Source organism: Helicoverpa armigera, chromosome 1, assembly GCF_030705265.1.
Source record: "Helicoverpa armigera isolate CAAS_96S chromosome 1, ASM3070526v1, whole genome shotgun sequence".
Lineage (NCBI taxonomy): Eukaryota > Metazoa > Arthropoda > Insecta > Lepidoptera > Noctuidae > Helicoverpa > Helicoverpa armigera.
This window is the reverse complement of record NC_087120.1, coordinates 5,807,162-5,824,993: the sequence shown is the minus strand read 5'-3', so window position 1 is coordinate 5,824,993 and position 17,832 is coordinate 5,807,162. Positions and strand designations below refer to the sequence as shown.

Below are 17,832 nucleotides of genomic sequence, written 5' to 3'. Positions count from 1 at the left end.
ATTTTTAATTAACGATTGGAATAATAAAAGCCTGTGATCTCTGGAAAATGAAAAGAAAATAAAGAAGCAAAATCAAAACTTTTAACGCAGAAGGGTATCATTTTTATTTGAAAGACAAACGTAAAAATTGTAATAAGAATGGCTGTGATAAGCTAGGATCGTACTATTATTTTGTTCTTGAAAATGATAAAATAAAAACGCAAAGGACTAGTTGAACGATTTTTTATTTCATAGAGAGTTCTCAAGTAGATTATTAGGCTCAGGCTGCGAGTCACGCCCTGATTTACCCTAATATAATTTATAGCATCGATATGTCTTGACCATAAACTACGTCATAGGTAATGAATACTCAGAATTAATTAAGCTACCGACTTCGTGATGGAGCTTCGAGCATTGTGCTTGAATGCACTGCAGACGTGAAGTGCTGGCAATATGATATGGATTACGGGTGCACAAGCTCCGACGGGATATCACAGTTCAAACGTTATGACAGCCACGATTGGACGGCCTGTCTCACCATAGACATTCGCATATCGTATTCTCCATACAACAACAATATATAGCTCCTTATTATATAGGTATTTCATCTCGAACGAGTGGCCATTGTCTATACTACCATTTCCATACAAAACTGCGGAAATGTGACCATTATAAAATCTTTTGTTCGAATGAATAGGAATTATTGTAGATACCTAATTGGCACAGTTCCAATTCCACAAATAAACACACAATGCCTACACAACAGTTGTAAAAATTCATCATATAAACGAAGATCTGACATAATTACAATTTGCATCTGAAAATACACAGAACGCTCGAAACTTTGCATTGAAAAATTTCCATACATTGAAACATTGATTGTAGTGATTGTATCATTTTTAAAAGAGCAAACATTTTGCAGGTTGAAAAAAGTATGATTGAATATGTTGTAAGTTTTTGTAACCCTTTCCTTCTATCCCACGGTGGATATGCCCGGCTACACGGAAAGTGCAAAGGGAGGTCAACCGTGGTGCAGAGTTGCGATCTTGTATCAAAGAAAGCGTTCTGTTGCAAACAGTGAGCGTGACTCGGGTGCTAAGGGTGCGTGATACCGGCTCAGACGTTCAAAAATATCTAGTAGCGATCTACTGCGACCATTTGGAATTCCTTCTGTACGCTCCCGCGATACACGATGTGTCGCGATTTAAAACGTACCGCCACTACGCGACTCCTTTGCATAACGACTCCTTACAAAATTCACGGCTCAACGACCAACTGTTAGACTTCTTGTAAACTTTTAGTCGCAGGAACCTTATGTGGCCTTGCAAAGAGGCTTAAGTACATACATTTCTGTAGCAAAGTACCTCTTTAGTGTAATGTAAACGATATCGTTTATTTAAGACGTGGGCTGGTTGGTAATTACGTACTTAGTACCCTGTGTTTGTCCGCGTGAAGACAATACTAATCCTACAAATAAGGCTTTTGGAGAACACTGCGAATTTACTTTATTGTGCGGTTCATATTTCAAAAATGTATTTATCAAAGCTATTGTTTGATTTATTTGGCTGTCTGCGTTTTTGTTTCTAGTAAATTGAATTTCATTTGTTTTTTGTCTATCGATATTTATGTCTGGCTGAAATCGTTTTGTGAGCCTATTGTAGCTAAAGATATTAATTAGTACCTTTAAATTACCACGAAAACTTAGCATTTTCTTATAATTTATATTCCCCAAAGTAATTCTAATGTAACAATAAGAAAATCTATTCATGTTAGAAACGGCTCAGGTGACCCGTGGAACATAATTTGAACTCAAAATTCACAATTTCAAAACAGAACTACCTTTCGAAATTTACCGGCGCAATACGCAGTGCTTTAAATAATAATTCAGAGAATGAGTGGAGTGTTGCAAGCATCTAAGCCAAAAGCCGCACAAGTAGGATCGAAGACATTCGCGTTCCGATGATAATATTATTGCTATGATTTATTGTAAGTAACACTACTCGGATCCAACGTGGGAGGGCGATTATCGAGAGTAGTCGCTCCTATTTTCAGTACGGATAATAATGTATCTATTTTTACACCACGTTTGTTAGAATAATGCTGATCAACATTATGCAAAGGTCAAATATTTCATTCATACCTGCTGAAGTTTTGTTTTAGAATATCGATGAGTAGTTTATGAACTATTTTTTAGAGCTTTCTTTGAAAAGGAGCCTTCTAGTTAAAATTCTAAAATGTCCTTTACCTTTATAGACACGTTTTAAGGAAGACTGAATTCTTTAATTTTATCGTGAAAATATAAAAAAACAAAGACATAAACACACAAAGAGCGTCATAAATATCAGAAAAACAATATTTACTAATAATTTAAGTACCGGCAATTATACTTAAAATAGTCAATTAAAACGGTAGCTATGACGTCATGAAAAGCGTTCCCGGTACTCAAAACAATGATTCCGCGTTTTCAATGAACAATACGGTTTCAAACTCGATTAAATTAGGTACTGTTGTTTGTGTACGGAAGTCGTATTAATTTTTATTATTATCTGACTTTAAAATTAGCTACGAATAGGTGCAAAGTTTTCAGATTGCACCAAAATAGAGAGTACCTACCTTCATTCCATTTTTAAATAGAGACAAAACTTTTAAAAACAAATAAAAGAAAAACAATAAAACGCTTCGTTTCAGTTTGTTTACGTTATGCTTGCGGTTAAAACGTTATGAGTTTAGTAAAGCTTCATTAACTGGCCGTTTCTAAACAATGCTTCGTAAATACTCCGGGAACGTTGGGAAAATAACAGACAAGAAAAATAGCTTCAGAGCGATTTTCAAAGAGAGTAAAGTCCGACTTGTTTTTATTTGCAAGTAAGGTCGGACCTTCGGGCTGTTCTTGTCTGGTCGGGGTCGGCACAAACGCTAATCGAGTGTTCTCTATGGCGTGTCGTTGGCACGCCACGGCTGTGGGCTCGAGTCCACCGCCAGCCACGAATCATTAAAGAAAAACTGATGCTTATGTTGTCGCTTTACTTTGCAAATCCAACGCCAAAGTTCATAGTGAACAGTTGTTTTAAGAAAACTGAAGTTTATGTAATAGCTCAACTTGGGCTTTGGTATCTTTCCGCAACTTTGTCCACATTTATTTTCCTTGACCGTATAGTTAAAAAATACGGCGTAAATGTTGTAAAGACACTTTATTTTAATTCATGTGTCATTAAAAGCTTTTAAACGACTGAACATGTGGGTTACATATTCAGGTAGATGTCCTCATTACGGATGCGAGTAAAACGATGCGTTTTGAAAAGCGACCAGCTTTAATTATTTTTGTAACCTGCTTGCAGCAATTTTCAAGATAATCTGTGAAGACAAGTGATATTCGTCGTGTAGATTAGAATTCAAATCAAAATATAATTTGATTTTCAGTAAAATGAGTATTAAGATTAATCGTGTAAGATTGTTTTATAATCAAAAGAAAAACAAAAGCAACGGATTTTAATTCCAATAAAGTGCGTAGAATCTTGAGATTAGAACATTTCCGCGAGGGAATTAACTTAAAAGATTTGTGTATTATGTATATAAAGTTAAGGGAGAATTGAAAGCGGCTTGACTTTTAAAAAATTATACTATACTAATACATTTTCTAGTCAATAAAATGAGACCACACATTTCACCACTTTATTTCTTTATTTCGAGCTTACTCAAGTCGGATAAAACGGAAAATATAGGTATCTAAATGATGATCATAAAATGTATTTGTTGTCATCTAGGAGTTCTGACAGGGTACCTAGAAATATAATAAAGATAAGCAAAGATGAGGTTGATTAGCTAGAACCAAGGAAATCGAGTAATGTTAGAAACAAGGTTCTAAGATTTTATGGGTTTTTCTTGAAATCTGCTTTGTAATAAGAATATTAATATTGTTGACTATTTTATGTAAATAACATCAATATTCTTTGAATACTAAGGAATACTTAAGGAAAGCCTCTCAAGGTCAATTACAATTAATTGTATGGCAAAGCGGGTATAGAACTATAGATAGCTAACTAAGGAATTTATGTCTTAGCCCGGCAAACGAATGGCAAGCATTTGAAACTAAAAGTCTGGATTTCTACAGACTGAGGAACGAATTAGAGCGGCCCCAGGTGACGTACAAAATTTAGTGGTTAGTTGGAAATGTTAATTAGGTACCAACGCCAGCTTGAAGCCCAGACTCCAAGTCTGGGAATCTACTGAACTGAGATATTTTCTAACTTTATGAACTGAAATTATTGAGCTATTAAAGTAGACTCGACAAATATTTTTGGACTAATTCTTTAATTTAGGAAATATATTTTGTTGTATTAATTGAAAAAAAAAACTTATATATATACAACTTAAAACTAATACAGTGCATCAAAAAAATGTTATATACAAATAATTACATAAAAATAGAATACGCCTTGGTAGTTCATATGTGAAACTACGATGAAACTCTCTTGAGTGACTAAACCAAAATGATGGCACAGATCAAATCAGGTACCTAATAATCACTTAGAACTTTGTCACCCCCTAATTACCGTATATATCGAAAGGTATTTACTGCTGGACAGAACTCGGTGTCACTGTTTACCAACTGCCTCTAATAAATAATGCATCGTAGGCTCACGTTCGTAATTGCAGTTAAACATGTTTATCGAGTAGCCCGATGCACCAACTTTGTACATTGTGCTCCGAGGTGCTTAGGCGAGTGATTTGCAAATGGCAAACTGCAGATGCTCCAAAATTTGTGGCTGTAGTTCGGTTTTGCGTAATGTTGTTATTATTTATGAATTGATAAGTTTTTTTTTACATAAGTTTTTCAGCAAAACATTGAATGCAAACCTAAAGCAACATAAATTAACTATACCACCTTTAGTTGATAAGTTTTTTTGTACTAACCATTGGGTCAATGATGTTAAATTGAATTTAAAAAAATTGCGCGTAGATCAGATAAAGTACTTAGTTTTATTTAAAAATATACCTTAACTACGTGTAAATATTTAATTGGAAAATAAAAAGTCGTTTTGACGCTATTAATTGTATCATCAGATCCAAGTTACGCTTGCAACTAACATCTTCTGTACCTACTGAACGAATTTACGACTTAAAAATTTGGTATCCAACCCAGCTCATACATCATTCCTATCTAAATAAAGAGAAGAATAAAGTGCATCCAACAAAAGGAATATTCAAGGAGACGAGTGAAGGTAAGACGTGTGAGCGAAAACTTTTTACAGCGAACCTCTACAACTCAGTGTATTATCTTGCAAGAATTTCGAAGAAGCAAAAGTACCGTTCAGATATAGTGAAGCAAATGTGAAGCTAGTATTTCCTTCTTTCTTTAGAAATTTTGGCCTTACATTTGTATCTAAATCTTTTAAACCTTTAGGATTTTAGGTATTATTTGGAGATCTATTTCCATAGAAAATGGTCGGTAGATTTAATTTGACTGTACATAATTGATACCCATGCACCGTGCACCCCTGAGAGCCCGTAAATGTCGGGCCTGCGCCTAATCTCACCCCGTTCTTGTCGGATTACCGTCCCATCAGGCTATGAGAGTGAAGGAATAGTGAGTGTACGAGTAGGGATACTGTCTGCCACATGTGTGTGCTTTATAATATTTCCTGCATATGGAAACAGCCGCCATCGTCGATAGTCGGCTAGGACATAATCATCGTCTCTCTAAGGTTAATAAAAATTGACACTTACCTGAACAGATCGTTTCCCTTCCTTCCTAGGAGGCGGCGGCAGCAGATCCAAATGCTTGGGTCGTTCCTCATGACCTCCCACTGCTCCCTCCTCAATCACCACCTTCGTAGTCGAGGCCGCAGCATCAGACGCACCGCACTCCGAAGCCGCTTCTGTTGACCAAACATCACTAACTTCTAATAACGACTCTTGGAAATTGAACCCAATTTCCATAGCGTGACAGCGTAATTTTAATTGACGAGGCAGACGGAATATGCTATGGTGCAGTTGTTGAACTATTGTGCTTTTTTAAACATAACGTTTACTGGATAATAAATTATGCAGTCTTTGTGAGTCTATATTCTTTTCTTAGAACTGTATGTCTCGTGTCTCCATGCCACCTGTTTGCACGCGATGTTAGGAGGAAAAGTACGGAACTCATGTCTACGATAGAAGCATGAAAACACCAATTACGTACGGTGTATTAAATGATACGGTTGTCAGAGAATCGTAAAAGTAGATTCACACGATGAAGTTTTTAGGGAAAATTTGTGTGAACAAAAAATAGAGGAGCAAATAAAAACATTAAAGTGAGCGTATTTCTGAGGAGACATATTCAGCTCTTAGTGGCTATAAATCGTTGACCGGCAAGAGTAACTAAGACTTTATGTAGATTAAGGTAAAGGCAATAAAATTATGACGTTGCTCGTTAAACCAACTGTTACCCGCCGTTACGTCGGATGTCATAAAACGATACATAAAAGCTAATTATAAGTCACCCGCAGAAACAGCGAAAAAAGAATATGTGACGTCATTCTCTGTGATACAATTGAGCTTGTCAAATTACGATGTAGCCACGCGTGCGAAACGTGCGTACGAAAATATTACATGTTAGTACTATAAGATTCATGAAAGCAAATATAAGTAATGTGTCTCTGGATGTTATTATGAGTCCTCACTTTGTCCCTCTTTATCTAGCAAACCTTCGAGACGGTACATCAAATATGAAATCGCGTCCAAATGAATGATGAGACAACAAAATCTGTAAATAAAATTATATTTAGGACCGCCCACTGAGGAATAAAATAATAACGTCAACTGATGCCTTGTTGGCACAAGGCACCTCTCGCCTTTACGACTTCCATCTGAGCAACATTTCAACCGAGCGGGACTGCAATCTAGCTATAACGGACCATATTTTATTGTTTTCGAACCCTGGAGAAACTGCATCAACAATATTGAACATACAACGACATTTACTCATCAGACAGGCTGAGAATGTCATAGTAAATGGAATGTCATGTATAAATAACAGTATGCAAGTCTATTGAGTCTACTAAATAATTCAGCGAACAAGAAAACACTTTTTTTCTCTTCATCTTACAATGGAATATAAACTAGTCGCGTACCTAATCAATAAAACAGTTGGATCTATTTGAAGCTATAAAATTTGTATGCGTAATTAAAAAATATGCGTAGAAGATACACCACGAAAATAGATTTAGTAAATAAAATATCAAAGGCAATGAGTGCGACTAAACACCAAAGAGCGCATTGATGATCAGTAAGTTGTGACTTTTATACAGAACCATTTATTATCCAGTAAATACGTAAAGATTATTTAGTTTTATTTTTCTCTTAATTAAAGATATTCCGTCTGACGTCTTTATAATTCACGATATAAAATATGTACAATCACATAAACATTCTGGGGCGTAATTTATTTGAGTGGCACATTATAATTTATTCGCTTTGCAAAAAATATAGTAGGTACATTGATAAACTCGCTATCTGGCCAAGAAAAATTAACTCGCCAAGATAAAAATCGCGTGGCAAAGGCAGGAATGGTTATAAATGGGAAGACAATCTGTCGCTAGCGGCGAAAACATCAACCAGAAGATTAGAAGGTTTAATTAAATTCTTCGTTTAATGTGGGTAGCGATGTCCAGTACATTTAATGCAGTACAATGTAAGGGGGTCAGTGTCACACATTTGTTGAGCACTTGAGTGCAGAATAAAAGGGTGAGATTGTCTGTAGTGGTCGGTGGTGTATCAAACCTTTAGAGGCGGCCATGTCACTCCCGCCGGCGACTGGTTCGTCAGGAGCTGAAGACGTGGATGGAGCTGGTTGCTCAGGCGAGTTGATCTGCATCTTGTGGCACACCTCGAAGGCTTGGCCTACAGTGCGCACAATCCTCATAGCTTGACTCTGCGAAAGAAAAAAATGAGTTCAGTTTTATAACGTACATATATTTTTTTAAAAGGAGTAAGAAATCATTATCATATTCAGGGTCTTGTGCAACAACTTGTGTATTATAAGGTAATACGACAGCGTGAAAGAAGACTTGTAGAATTTTGGAGTTCCCGTCTACTTCAGCAACTGTCAAGGATTTGCCAGTGACAGCCAATACCAAGGACCTGCTGCTTTTTAAAGCGGCAAGAATTACCTGTACCTGACCGATCGATCCCACAGCTGTTAGCGTTGTAACTAAGTAACAATCCCCTAGAGACCCAGTGTCACTCTAACCGAGCGTTTTACGAGTTTTTGCGAAATAAAATGCTATCATCGCATCTTGACTTTTTATTTATTACTTGCTGCAGCCCGCAGTCTCTCTCATGGGAACTACTTCATGTATGCGATGCGAATAAAAAATATTCTTTGTCCTTTTAGGGGTCGTATTTTACATAGCTTTGTGGCAAATTGCCTAACTCTCATGATCCTGTGGGACGGCTATCTGACACGACCGGGGAGAGATCAGGTGTAGGACAGACGGCTTTACGTGCTCTCCCAGGGGGTATCATCCACCGGCCAAACAACGGGGTGAGGTTTATAAATTCACATTCATCATACAACGGAAATGAAAACTAAGACTTAGGCGCTCACTGCCTCTGCGCCCACGAAATTGTAATATCAAATGCAATCGTGTAATGGCCTCTACTTGTTTGTGAAATGTTTACCAAAATTGCGGTTTTCACTCGAAAATTTATTAATTAATAATAAATGTGCACACATAATTACGTACATTATTAATTCTGTGAATGTGTAAACACGTTTAATTAATAAAGAAACAATATACATGAGGTCTGGGTCCTAATATCGTGTGTTTTATTAGTAAGGTACACAATAAGCACACATTATCTCATCACATAATTGGATTGTAACGAAGAATGAATGGATAGCACAACATAATAAAGAATAGCAATAATGACGTGTTACTGAAAGAAAGGAAAATAACAAGAGGAATGGGATTCTTTTCCTAATAAAATAATGTTCAAACCAGATACATAACATCGTATATTGCTAAAAGACGGACTTTTGCAAAGAGATATCTGAATAGACATTATTATTTTTTGTCTTAATAAGGCTTTGGATATAAACCTATAAATGTTTTGGTATTTATTCTACAACATTGTTCGTTCACGATGGTTAATATAATTAACATTGACAATAATAGATAATATATAGAATATATCTATTTAATACCCATAGAAAATGATAGAGAGATTGTGAAAACATGATAGGCTAGAAAGTGGTTGAATGATTAGATGAGAATGTCGATAAAGATGTTTGGTATAAACAAGTAGCGATCGCTATAGATTGATCAGCAAGTGGACGCTAAGAGGGTTTCTTTGAACAAGAAACTTAAGGGGCTGTTCAAGTATCTAATTTGTATCTGGATTAAGCCCTTTTAGGGTTCCGTACCTAAAGAGTAAAACGGTACCGTGATACTAACTTCTACTTCGTTGTCCGTCTGTATCTCATGAACTGTATATTGACAGTTGTCCACAGATCTCGTATTTCTGTTGCCGCTATAACAACAAATGATGAAAACTAGATTTGACACTTACTGCAACAATGTCTTTGATTACATTTTGGAACGACGACAAACACAAACACTTAAACCAATGTCAAGATATTAATAATAGCGTGTTCCGCTACTGAAAATTTATTGTAGTTCAAGTTTGTCCAGAATATTACAAGTTGTGTGTCCAAACTGTACCTATTAAGTAATAGTTTAGCGTCGCCGACGGAACTAGCGGCGAGTTTGTGTAACTTTGTTAAGTGCCTGCTTACAAACTGGACGACATCCCCACTTTTACTTGTAACGATTTTTATTGGACTGAAAAGGCGGGAGCCAAGAATTTTTAAGTAACTTGGAGCAAGTTAAAATAAATTTCCAACCCGCTCAAATACAATTAAGAAAGCATGTTTTAATAGTCTGAACTTAATTAGTAATTTGCAAAATTTTATCATAACAACGTCTGAATATCTCTGGCGTTAAACCCTAGTACAAACGATATCGTTGGCATAACTACACAATGGAAATAAAAGGGTACAACTGCGAATGATATTTTACAAAAGGGAGATAAAAGGTCCGGGCGCGAAGCAAGCGTGGGAGATGACATGTGTTTAATTAATGCTCCTCTCATTCAGCCCTCATAACGGATGGAACAGATTATTCAGGTTCAACGCTTATGTTTCAAATTTCGAACGAGAGTCGCTGCGAAATTTAACCAAAACCGTTACAGAGCAAACACAGTCGATGTATTCAAACATGTGTGCCGACCGGTGATATTATTCATAACCCAATCATCCTAGGTAAATGAAAACACAGGTACGCGCAAAAATCATATCTGGTTATCTACATATTCATATTTATAGGTAAGCAATTTTTACGACTGGCAACATTGGGGACAGTTTGGAGTGAGAAAAAGTATTGTGATGGATGGAATACATTAAATAGTTACTAGGGTTGATAGGTTTGAAATAGATATGCCTAGAAATGTATAGTTGTCATCGGTTATAAGAGTTATGCAAACTTTATTAATATACCCCCTTACTTATAAAATCTCTAATCACCATCTAAGCAACATTTTAACTAATCACTACTTAAAGTCTTAAGTAGTGATTAAATATTAGTTAAGACATGCTTAAGCAACGTTTATAAGTCAGAATTTTCTTAAACAGCCCTTAAGTATTACTTATATTTAATTCACGTTTATAAGTAGGTAAGGCTGATAGGTATTATTATTGACAATCAGTTTTTGTTAGCCTGGGAATTCAATTTTCATTTCCTTTCATTATGTGCCGATGTAATTATAAACAAATAATTGCAAAACATTAATAAGTGCTTAATTCGGCGTCAACTTCAGTAAACAGGACAGAAGGTAATAATATTCTCAAAACATAAGTATCAGCCAACGGAATTCATAATGAAAATGAAATCCGAAAGGAACCACTATTTTCTCGCGGTAGATGACTCTAGCGGACACGTGAAGTCATATATTCCGTTTCCAGCACATTACCTATCTAATAAAGTACTTCAAAAGTGGATAAACCATCTCATACATTAAATTACGCTTAAAATTTTGGGATATCTAAACTGAATGTGCTAATGAAGAGGAATCTTTATAATATGTGTAATGGAGTGGACACTAGACAGAGTTCAGCAGTAGTCCTTGGCCGGCGGCCAGGGATCGACACGATATTACACTTCTCGTGCATTTCGAGAAAGAGATACGACACCACTATTTGTCATGCTCCGCGATTCTACATAAATTGACGCTAATATGACATTACGAACAGGGAAACAAAAACACGCTAGTCTTTACAAAAAACGTAATTAATTTACTTTGAACGTCTGAAGAGTTTACGAGCGAACTCGATTGTTTGGGCCAATCTCGGCTCGCTGTCCTTTTATATAAAACTTGTTAAATACACCTTTGAGGGCAAAGAAGATAAAAATGTCTGGAAAAAGAAAAATAAATCTGTTTCGCTAAATGTCTTTCATGTACCTTGAATGCGTACTCGCCGCTTTTGAGGAGTCCACAGGGCCTGAAGGCCGAAAGGAACTAATAATTCAAGTTCCCTAATATCCATAATAAAATAAATAGCCGTTCAAGGCCCGTTTGTGTGAATAATGGCGAAGTTTGACACTGATCGATGATTGAAACGCCCAATATTTGTACGCGGATTACTGATGGATCACTAAAACGGATATTAGCTACCTGGTTTGAAACATTAAGCTCCTGAAAAGAAACCTACGTTCTATTAATATTAATAAATTACGAGGTAATGACACTTTTTATGTGTGAATATACACGGTACGTGTATTAGAGTTATGGAGCTGAAGGTGAGTCATGACTTGTCTTTTATCGATATCGATTTTTGTTGACGGATACAGTTCCGTACATACAAAAGAAAGAGATTTCCTACTACTATGAAGTGTAGTAAATAATATTCAACATCAGTTCTGTATCTCTTTTAATAATTACATTATAAAGATGACTTCCAAGATGACGAAATTTTAAATCTGTCACTTTGAAAAACCCAGAACTTTTTCACAACTTAAATCACACACGCAACAAGATATCAACCAACGACAAATAATAACATCTACAAATCAAAACTGCTGGTGGTGTTCCATTTTATTGAAAACGATTATTCCACTTAAAAATTGACAAACAGCTGTCCCATAAGACCTATTTAAAGAAAGAGTTTTGATAAAAAAATCAGTGAGGCCAAGACACTGACCTTTATGCCGATCATAATTTCTGGCTACCTCATTCTCGAACACGTCAGTCGTCTATTTTCGCTGTCGTCGTCACTCCAGCCGGAGTGAGGTCAAAGAAATGCGGTTGGTTTAGGATAAAAGCTTTTGTACGTGCCAGTGCCTCGGACGGCGCTAGCTATCAATAAAAGCGCAACCCCGTGTTTACGACTGCATCCCACTCCCGATACATTACCACCAGTTCATAAATGGAACCATTTCGAAAAGGCGATGGCTCATTTCCTAAAAGGTGAATGGAATTCCGAAAAGGATGGTTAGTACCTACTTGCATGGAACTTTTTTGTTGTTGCCATTTTGACAAGAATGTTTTGAATTTCGAAATGTCAATAGATATTTTGATGTTTTGTTACGTTGTATTCGTAAATAATCAGGATCGTAAAATGACTTTTTGTATAAATCCTACAGAAAACATGATCCTTTCAGGAGAAGCCTACTGAGATATGCTTCAGTAAAGAAAGCTTGAATCGTGAGTATGGACGTAGCTTAAGTTTTTATCCTGGTATGAGAAGTGTTATTCTGTAGTGTAAAAACATGTCAATTATATCTTATTACACTAAAGTTAGATATAGCCTATTTATTGCAGAAGATTTTTTTTATTATTATTTTTTTTACCCGGTACCCGTCCCCACGAGACGCAGGTGAAACTTAAAACAAAAATATATTTTGATTTTGTAAACAGAAAAGCTCATTGCTTAAAAAATACAATGTTAAGAGCAGTATACCTACTCAAAACATATTTATTTCCTGAAATAATCATAACACATTTCTAAAATCGTGAAAAACTAATTTTCAGTAAAAACTAGCAGTAAAATTAATTCATCTATAATGTTTTCATTACAACTGGGTGAGCATTAGCAAAAGTTTGCAACAAAACTTTACTTTTGTGAAACATAATAATGTATGAAAGGTTCAGCAAACATCATTACTATAATGTCGAATTCTACTAGAAATCAGAATCAGAATCTGTCTCTATCAGAATCTAATTCTGATTCTACTAGGAAACATGAAAAGTGTTCGAATGAAAGATTCTTTTCAGTCGGCAAATTGATAACATCTTAAATATTAGATCGAACTCAAGATCGATGTCAGACCAAGAAGCCTTTTACTTAACGACCAGACCCAGAGGTCTGATTAAATAGATTACAGCTATTCAGGACAGCCAAGAGTTATCACGAAGATTCGATAAAAACTTCACTTTTTGCTGAAATTATTTTCGCTAAAACCACTTTCATTTAAAACGAGTGCTTTCATTAGACACGCGAGATCTCTCAATATTTACACAATTTTTTTTAATTAAGATACGTGTAATTATAATACAATTAGTAAGTGTTGCTAGACTGTATGCTTCATTTAACTCCATTAGCACTTGTATGTTGATTTAGAACATAAACTAAACGCACCGAGAATTAATGATAGCGAAACTATGTTTTAGTAACTATTCCAGTGCGTAATTCACACGTTGGCGGCGGCAGTTCCAAAATATCTCTCGTGCAAACATTACCAGTTTACTAAAGTTTTCTAAATAATAAATGGACTCGACGACGGAAGTATCGCCCTTGACGTAAGTCCACGGCGCAGCAAAATAATACGCAGATAAATGTCACTGGACATTTCAATATAGAAGAAATCGGCGCTTCCGTAGTCGCGGTCCTTGGCCGCGCCCGCCGCTATCAAAATAAACATCTGACAGTTGCGCTGATAGTCAAGTCACGGGCTGCCGCTATTGTTACAGCTTCGGCGCCGTGTGTTTCTTGGCCATCAACCTAAGTGTACACTAATCGCGCCTTGACGTAGTCAGTTCCTCAACAAACTATACCAATTTAACTGTCTTACACAATACACCGTTCATATCGTGAAGTCATCGACCAATCGTAATTCTGAGCTAACAACCGACCAGACAAGCTAACACCTTCACGTAGTTTTTATCGAACTCAGAGTGCAACGGAAAGTTTTCTCGATTTTGACATGTGTGACGGTATAAATAAACCGATTTAATTTTCTCATAAGGTGGGTTCTAGGTAATAATCAAAACAGAGCTATATTTCAAATAAATAAACATCCCGTCATTCTTGGCTTTAACGAATAATGTTTTTAAATTAACTTATCAAAGCAAAGTTCACGTACCTCTAAATCTGAGTCTAAACCTTCCAAACTCGATGAGTGTGGTTCGGATCTTAGCGATAACCGATTAGGTCTTCTGGAGAGACTATTGACTCCCATTAACTTATGTGAACGGCCTAGTGTCGCACTGCCACTACTCATAATCTCTGGTTCGCGAAAGGACAGTTTCTTCCTAGGTCTTTCACTAACGTCTTGTACTTGAACATCTGGATTCAGTCTTTCCATAACGGGTATAACAAGTCGAGATTGTACACAAACTTCTTCCGCTGATTCAAATTGCCGGTGCAGTGGTGATGGCTCTTTCAGAAACCCACCGATGTGATAATCCTCTAGCTCTTTCTCATATCGTTTACTTGCTCCTACTGACAACGGTCTCGGTCTCATGCTACCTGTGTATTCACGAGGTTGGACGTCTTCTATTCTACTTCTGTGTTTATTTTTCCGAACTTCACTGAACTCCGGTTCAGACCGGCTGGGTTTCAGTCTTTCATGACTTTTTTTATCTTTGGAGTCCTGTTTTGGTAACTTCGGTCGTTGTTGTTGCTGTTGCTCATGTTTTGATTTGAGTGCACCTCCTAACGAAAAGAGAGTGCTTCGAGCTTTTAGTAACACTTCAGTCGGTAAGTTTTTCAATAGATGTTCGTTTTTCCTTTGTTTACTTTGGTCCCGGTGGTTCGACATTGTAACTGAATCACTATTTATCAACACACATGTATGTTTTATTTAGTCACGACACACACATTTTTGTGAAAGGTAATGCGCGCGTCCGTGCGCCTTGGTACGAAACAACTGAAGTGGCGAAGGCATGGCTTGCGCGTGCGTCGCGCGTCGCTCCAAGTACCACAAATAAACATATTCGCGTGTTTCTAAGCGCTATAATTCTCAGAACCGAGTGATCGGGAAAACTCTCGTTGATAACACCTGACATTTTCATGAAGTCCGTCTGTTTTTATTTCAAACGTCTCGTGTGTTTACATTTTCGAATAAAACGCTACACAAGTAAATCACAGCCCTAAATTTTCAAGTGGCAGGTTACGACGTAAGGAATGGACCTGATAAAATTTATAAAGACTTTAGTTCGGCACAACTGGATATTAATAGCTACACTATCACATATTATTTTATTGCTCTCGAGCTACTTTATCGTTGGCAAATGTTATTCGACTGAGTGTTAATGTAATGTATGACAAATGGTGTATTGAAAATCGATGAAACGAAAAGGCGTTGAGGACTTCACGAACATTTCTACATTCGTCTGGCTTATTACAAAGTAGTTTTTACTTTTGAATTTTGTATGAATTCCGAAGAGATGTCGTTTATCAAACTGTTTAATATCATTGATCAAACGGATTTCATAGAACCGAAATGTGAAAGCTATGTCATGAAATGGAAGAAAGATACTTTATCAAATTGAGCTCTGTAAGATCAATGGCACAATAATAAAGCGTCCCATTGACATGATTCGTCAAGATTCACGAATAAGAAATATGATTTTGATCCCCTTTTCATTATTTTCGTTTCATTTGCCAAATGAAGGGTTCGAATGAAAATTTAGACGGCGACGCGTGGAATTTGGCTCCGCGCTGCTGTTATCCTGGGCTCTAGCATTGATCGTAACCTTATTAAACGTGTTTGTTTGAGTTTACACAGCACTACGAGAAGTTGCACGTGCGAGAATGAGTACTATTCGCTTACTGAACGTATAACTGAGCCATAATCGTAATGCGGGCTTTAATAAAATACTCTCAATCAATTGGTGTAATTAAAAACCTGCCGCAAACGATTGAACGCAAACAACTCAGTTACTTCTTGAATATTTATGGGCTTCGGGAACGAGTGATCGGCGACGGTAATTGATTATAAAAGTCGAGTAGCTTGTGGACTCGAAGATTTATACTGTCTATAAAACGAAGGTTTGCGTATAACATCCCGAATTAGATAATACTTGCGCGAAGCGATCACAATTGGCAGCCAGCGTATGATTTCATGGAATTATATTCTTAATTCGAGCGTTTTGGAGATATCTAATAAATGTAGATATAACTGAGTACTTGTTTACATATAAGTGGGGTATAAATGATTTACATCATAGTACTAGAAGCTACTTATATATTCCAGGTAATGTAGCAGAGGCGTTTCGCTAATTGATTGATTTAAAGAAAGAAAATAAACTGGCGTGTGATAGATCGTGGCGATGTGTATTGTTAACACGTGTGAGCCAGACTTTTGATGTAAAGATTTTTACGTCATACACGATAATACAGAGGAAGTTTAACAATCTACCATTTCGGTCCTCATTAACTTCTATATTTAGATTAATCTACATCCCTGTTTGCCTCAGACAATATATTACGTAATAGGAGTCTGTAAATCTGAAAACTGTTTTAAACTAAGAATCCTTTGTAAAAATATGTCTATTGATAAGTATTATCCAGAAGTTGTGTGACGGAGGTTGGGCAACGTTAAACATTGTCTATACCCGCATCGACATAGTTAGAGCCAATCCCAAAAAAGTTGGGGAAAAGTTTTAGCAAAAGGGTTTCCGTTCCTGAAGTATACTTATATTCTTCTTTTGATTAACGATTTGGTGGTGGCTACATCCATTGTTATATATTAACTTAGAGAGCGGCAGAATATTTTATGTACGATTTGACATATACATTGAAATATACTAGATAATATTTTGTGTAATTATAATATCGGGACACCTTTTCACACACGTTCACCCCATGATAAGTGATTAGGTACCTAATTATCTTGTGTTATGGGTAACTGATAAACTACATATAGCTTTATATATACATATTACACTAGATAATAAATACAGTTATGAATAACCATATATACTCAGAGGAAATGAAATTGCAATGTCCATAAATGATCAAACAGAACAATGTATCCACAGTGACCTTTCTTTTAACAAAGTAAATTGCAACAAAGTATTTTAAAAAACAGTGCAGCACTTCGTTATCCTGAAGACCAACTCTTAGTCCTCACTGAAACTCAAGTCACGTAAACTGTAAGTTACATTACACTTGTAACACTATTCGTTTTCAATAGAAAGGTTCAATGATTCAGTGTCAAACGAAAAAATACCTTATTTCTAATGAAGCAGAATAAAAAATTACGTATAATTACGCGTACTACTTTCTGACTTTTAGATTCAGACATACCTTCGGAATAATTTTCTTTATATCTTTTTCTGGTTAGCTTTATTTGGGCCATATGTCAGTGTCAGCTTTCGCAAAGATTTAGCAGAATTACTTTTTGTGTACACTCGTGTCTAATGCGTAGAATAGGGGAGATATGTGATGTTTCACATACCATTTTGTCGGCAACGGAAGATTTGCTGTGAAAATTAATGAGAACCGTTTTCATGGGGCTGCTTTCTCTGTAGTGAGAAATGTAAGCTCGTGTTCATTTAAGGGCCGACGAAACATGCAATGTGCTGCAG

The 17,832-nt window shown here is 36.3% G+C and overlaps 1 protein-coding gene across 2 annotated transcripts in view; it reads right to left on the bottom strand.

Moving 5' to 3' along the window:
• The window catches only part of LOC110380652 (uncharacterized protein), a 143,601-nt gene that overhangs the window by 8,476 nt on the left and 117,293 nt on the right, over positions 1–17,832 (bottom strand). Inside the window, exons 1-3 of one of the 2 annotated variants that reach the window (XM_021340703.3) lie at positions 14,382–15,230; positions 7,744–7,894; positions 5,707–5,858 (exon numbers count right to left, since the gene is read on the bottom strand). In XM_021340703.3, coding sequence (XP_021196378.3) covers positions 5,707–5,858; positions 7,744–7,894; positions 14,382–15,059 — 981 coding nt within the window. In that variant the 5' untranslated portion in view covers positions 15,060–15,230. Of the gene's footprint in view, positions 1–5,706; positions 5,859–7,743; positions 7,895–14,381; positions 15,231–17,832 lie in introns of those variants that run through there. The other variant, XM_021340704.3, reaches the window with a different exon arrangement.